The sequence below is a fragment of the Pinus tabuliformis genome, chromosome 7 (genome assembly GCF_031772625.1).
Source record: "Pinus tabuliformis cultivar Carrire ecotype Pingquan chromosome 7, CPIR1, whole genome shotgun sequence".
NCBI classification, from domain to species: domain Eukaryota; kingdom Viridiplantae; phylum Streptophyta; class Pinopsida; order Pinales; family Pinaceae; genus Pinus; species Pinus tabuliformis.
Genome location: NC_142293.1, coordinates 1,920,098,499 through 1,920,104,014, shown reverse-complemented (window position 1 = coordinate 1,920,104,014; position 5,516 = coordinate 1,920,098,499). Strand labels below are relative to the sequence as shown.

General features: G+C 36.6%; 1 protein-coding gene across 1 annotated transcript; it reads right to left on the bottom strand.

Moving 5' to 3' along the window:
* Positions 1–308: 308 nt before the first annotated feature.
* Positions 309–1,568, bottom strand: LOC149256183 (uncharacterized). Its single transcript, XM_089457388.1, has 2 exons — positions 1,027–1,568; positions 309–880 (listed from the first exon to the last, which is right to left on the bottom strand). The coding sequence occupies exons 1-2, from the start codon at positions 1,303–1,305 to the stop codon at positions 464–466; spliced, it is 696 nt and encodes a 231-aa protein (XP_089313514.1). The 5' UTR covers positions 1,306–1,568; the 3' UTR covers positions 309–463.
* Between the last annotated feature and the right edge of the window lie 3,948 nt (positions 1,569–5,516).

The following is a 5,516-nucleotide window of genomic DNA, read 5'->3' as shown; positions in this document are numbered from 1 at the left end:
AGGCTCATAATAATGAACTCATTTTTGTCTTGGGGCAGTTCAATTGGTTACGATCACTTCAATTGGTTAAGACCTAAATTCAAATCCCTAATCCCTATTAGTGAGCCCCATTTAGGTCAAGGAGAGCAAGGGTAAACCCCCCAAAACAAAAAAACCAAATCCCTAATGCCTATGAGTTACATGTAGGCGGGATGTTAGATTCCTCTTAGATAAATAGTCAAATTCATTAATAGTCAAATTCATTGGGAATTTAAACTAATTCATCGTCGAAGTCAATTGGGAAATTTCCGCATCTTAACATGAAAAGGTATGAAAATTCTTCTGCATCACAACTTTTGAAACAGAGAACAAAGATCTTTTAAAATGTTATATACATTCCACCAAGCGAAGGCACATTACAAAGAAAGGGAAGAAAATGGGGAAAAATGGCACCACTAGCACGCCTGTGTGAAGAAGCCCTAGCCTATGATATAGCTAACAGAGCCGCCATCGATTTATTATTCTGTAACTTACAGATCCGACCCATTTCATTGCTTATATCGCTACAGATTTCCTGAACAACCGCGTAGGAGTTGGGTAATCGATCTTGAATGGTGTCAAGAATGAATTGTATGCTATGGTAACCATCGCATCTCTCCTCCAGAGTATATTCCCTCGCAGATTCGGGATCGCTGCAGCCCTGCAAAATCTCGCGCTCCACCCGTCTACTCCTATCTATAATTGTGTTGTAAAACCCTTCCCTTGCCAGTGATCGCGCCTCAGAATTATCTTCAAAATAAATATGCTCCACCTCAAAGCTCTCAAACTGCGAAGACAGTTCCCGGACTCTGTCGCGGTACCTCTTCAGCCAGGGGCTATCCACTCTGTACTCACCCGTAACCTACATTAAAACATACAATGAAATTCCATGCAAGTTTTTTATAATGAAATTTCATGCTAGTTATTTATCGTGAAATTCCATGCAAGTTCTTTACCGCAGGAAACATTATCTTGATTGTAAAGGCAGAGAGGGGGATTGTTATTTACCTGGTTACAAATGAGTAGACTGTGTCCACGGGCAGTGATGTGGGTGATGCCGCGCCATAAAGCATGTTGAAGACCTGCAATTAGCGCTTTGTAATGAGCGCCATTGCTGGTAATTGGGAAGAAGCCAAGATAAGCGCGGAACTCCTCCACAACTCTGTCATCCCGGTCATCATGAATAACAAAGCCGATGCTTGCACGACCAGGGTTTGGCCTGCATGATCCTCCGAAGTAGAGGGTGCCCCGGAACTGGTATCGACGCCCGCCTCTTCTCCTTGCCATTGCTGTCGCTCAAACCCCGCGCTGAAAGATTTCTACATATTCATTTGAACTGCCCTCCCGACGCGCTCCATCCGCTCATATTTGAATTTCTTCCGTTACAAATTTAATAGGTCTCATTCAAAGCTTTATCGAGACCCCGCGGATATCTTGCAGTGTTTTATGATCGTTCGGATTTTATCATAGTTTATTAGATTCGATCAAGGATTTAATGCTCGTTAGGGTTTTATGCTTAGCTTATTTTCAGGGTTTTGGGCCTAGTTTAGTCCGTTCGTCCAACAGTTTTATGGTCGCTAGGATTTGAAGCGAGTTTATTAACATAGGAGGCTTTCGCAATCAAAATGGAACGTTTCCTCGTGGTTAAACGCATTTTTGAAGTGCATTTCCAAAATCATCCTTAAATTTGTTTATTTTGTGAACTTCCTTAGCATTTAAAAAAAAAACAAAAACCTTACCGTGTAAACAATTTATTTCATGTTGAATGGTTATCCTAACTTTGGTATGAGATGATATGAGGTAGGTGTCTTACATTTTAAAGAAAATGTAAAAGTAAGTTCTACCTTGAACACTAAAATAGAGATATTGACCTTATATTTTAAGGTTTTTTTGATGTTAAAGGTTAGAGAGGTTGAGTTTCAATGATAGGAGACTCTTCCATTGACATTAACTATACGTACTCATAATTGTCCTCAAAGGATATCTCCTTTCAGAATTATCAGTAGATCTCAAACTCTGAGGAATTTGAAATTGTTTCATTTTTCAAGTGCCATGCAAACTCATTCATTTAGTAAACACTAAGAGAATGAAGGAGTTAGATTAAAGGAATGTTTAGAATTAAGGGACAGGGCAAAAGGGGGATTATAGAGGTTGTTGAGTACATTTTGTCTCCCTTTCCCATGATGTTATTTAAAAAATTTGAAATTGCATGTCTCAAATTCTCCACATGTTAATTCATTTGTGTAAGGGCACAATGGAATTAATACACATGGACATCACAATCTCTTCTCATTTAATTTCAATAGTGATGAAGTGATTTATTCACTTAGGATATTATTAGGGAGTTGCATGTGGTATTGTCTTCCTACTTTAAGTCATTGGTTATCCAGTGCTCCTAGTGACATGGTTATCAACAATCCTTGACATTGAAAGTGGCATGCACACTACTATTGGAGTCATTGAGGGATTTCCATTTAGTGGGACTAGGCTCAAATAGAAAAAATAGAGGCAAGCAAACTTAGATAACTTTCTTCATGAAACTGAAGGAATGGTTGAAATGGAATGGTGTTAATGTTGTCCTAGATGATGTATTTGTCGTGTATTAGGAGAAACCGTAAAGGGAGTTAGGAGCTACATGCATTAATTGAGGAAGATGAAATTGGAAGTCACTCAAGTACTGAAAATAAATGGTCTAAGATGCAAGATGAGTGAGAGCGCACAACCTCTAAGGAAGCCCAAGCTTAAGATCACCATGAAAAAGAAATTGCTACTAAATTGCATTCAACTAGAGTCAAAGGGAAGAAATTCAAGTCATTTATGGAAGCCCATAAACATAAATATGTTCTCATGGATCCTAAGCTAGAACCATTGCACACTTTGGTAGACAAAATTGTCAACTCTATTCATTTCTCCTTAGAACCTACATAGTGCTCTACACATTGCCCAAATTTCTCTATGGACTCTCTTCACCCTGTCCATTCTAGAATGAATGAGGATTTGTCAATGACTTGATGCCCTTGTCACTTTTCACCCAAATCTTGTTTCTAAAGCAATCAATGCATAAGTTTCAAGTGAGAAGGAACATCAATTAGCTGATATGGAAACAAATACCAAGTTGATGTCAAAATAGAAGCCCCATGTGGGCCTACATGTATGTAATTTTCAATAATTGTCATGTTTTGTAGGATATTTCTTTGTTAGATCAATTTATCTAACATTATTGGTTAGTAGTCATAGGACAAGAAAAGCTTCACAATTTTTGAACTATCATCTTGAAGTGTGGGTGCATTTTGAATTGTCAATAGAGACCATTTCTTTATGCCATGTATCTTTCATTATATAGCTAGGCCACCACGCCTTTTTTTAATAAATCTTACTTGTTTTGTTAAAAAATAAAAATATATATTATTAAACAAAGGTGAATGTAAATAATTTTGAAGATATTTAAGGCTTTGGGACCATCTTCTTGACCTTTAACATCTAAACACTAAATTAATTTAAATTTTTATTAACTTTCATTTATTTTTTGATAAGGTACTCTCCTCTTCAAAATTAAATCGAACACATATCTCACACATGTATAATCCTACCACAATATTTGTGTATGTGCCATTTTTAAGTTTCACTTATTTCAAAATCTTCTTGGAGAAGCATGGAATAACCTTCCACAACAATAAATACCTCAAATAGCTCATATCCACATAATCGTACTGCTATATTGGTGTATCCACTATTTTAATTATCACTTAATTAACGTTTCTTGAGAAGATTGGAATCCTTATCTTTGTGAATCCCTACTTTTAATTAACATTTCTTGAGAAGATTGGAATCCTTATCTTTGTGAATCCCTACTTCAATTCAAGTTTTATGAGCGGTATTAAGTCTATAATTTATGTCTCATAGTCTATTATCCATACTTAATGTCTTCCACACCCTTAATGTGCTATATGCCCTCAATTTGTCTTAATGTTATTCCTTTTCAAAATCCCAAAATAATTATTCATGCCTTTGCAAGTGTAAATTGTAATGGTATTAACAACTTATTTTCAAGATTAATTGTAAATGCATGGCTTAGTGAAAATTTTGAAGAGAAAAATGAGACACATTGAGCAAAATTGAGGCAAAGAAATAATTTCTCTTTATTCATGTTCACATATTCATCTCTCTAAATTTATTTAACATATAGATTCTTTGTTATTTTGCATTGGTAATGACATGTTTCTATATATGTTTATGACATTAACCTATTTAATATTTGGTTATTTTTTGAGAAAAACTAATTTTCCTCTCAACCATTTAGTATGTTATTCATGCCATCCTTATCCCTATTTAAATATATACTTAAACAAAACACAAAATTAATACTTGAAATCGAAAACCATCAACAATTCAATAAGATTTTGAATAAGTGTTTTCAATAATCTAAGTAAATTCTTGAGGAGGTCTAGTCAAGCACATGATATTTAAAATAACATACATTTTTGTTTCCTTTCACACATACATCTATTAATGATTGTGATTGGGATTTCCCACATGGGGTGGATAGAAACGTTAGAGGGGTGAGGTGAGGTGGCGCAAGGTCCTGACATATAACCATACTTAGCCAATTGATGTCAGGGTGAACCCGCACATACCCACAGTCTGCATTTATTCAACAATGCATCCACAACTATCCCAAGATATTTAACTCAACAAAGGAGTTAAATCTTCAGACCATAAATGGTCAAGGCCCCTTTATACAACCGTTCCTTTGTAGCTGAACCAATCATCCCACTGTAACCCTCTATCAGGACTATAATAAACTTTCAGAACCATAGTCCCTATATATAACTTTTCATATGTTTTGGTTTCACACAAAACATTATCGACGCTAATCTCTTGGTGAAATCCTTACACAAATGAATTCCATGCAAATATGCCTTATTCCTCCTTTATATGGTTCTACACAGAACCCGAGGCTAAAACCTCATCGCAATCGGCCATCACATGTTCAATGGGTCATACATATATATGCCATCACCCCTCCTCCGACTCCGATATAACTATCAGATCGTTTAACACATGCTTTTGCGTTAAAAGGGCCACGCCATATAAACTATCAGAAATATTAAACATATGGGAATACAAAGGAAATCCCGTGCCAACTCATGTACTAGACTTCAAATGTTATGTATTTGCGTTCTCAAATACCTTCGGGTCCGCTCCTTCCAAATCTGTCTGCTTATAATCCCGATCTCTACCAATGGCAACATATTATCAACGCCGATCATCGATTATCACTGTCAGCGATATCGCAACACTCATACTGTTGACCCTTGCCACCTCCGATCGTCGATATGCGATTTAATCGTGACCGTTGATCTGGCCATGATCCAACGGTCCGCGATTAATCGTTGCTCGCTCTTCGCAATTCTCCAAGGCTCATTCTGATCACTTTAAAAGGGTCTTCCACCGATGCAATTAAATCACAGCCATTGATCTATAAGATCTAATGGCTG

Bases quoted from the DNA above. Each gene is read 5' to 3' on its own strand.
- LOC149256183 (XM_089457388.1), bottom strand. From the start codon at position 1,305: ATGGCAAGGAGAAGAGGCGGGCGTCGATACCAGTTCCGGGGCACCCTC. The intron at 881-1,026 runs GTAAATAACAAT...GTTTTAATGTAG, and splicing joins GTCTACTCATTTGTAACCAG to GTTACGGGTGAGTACAGAGT.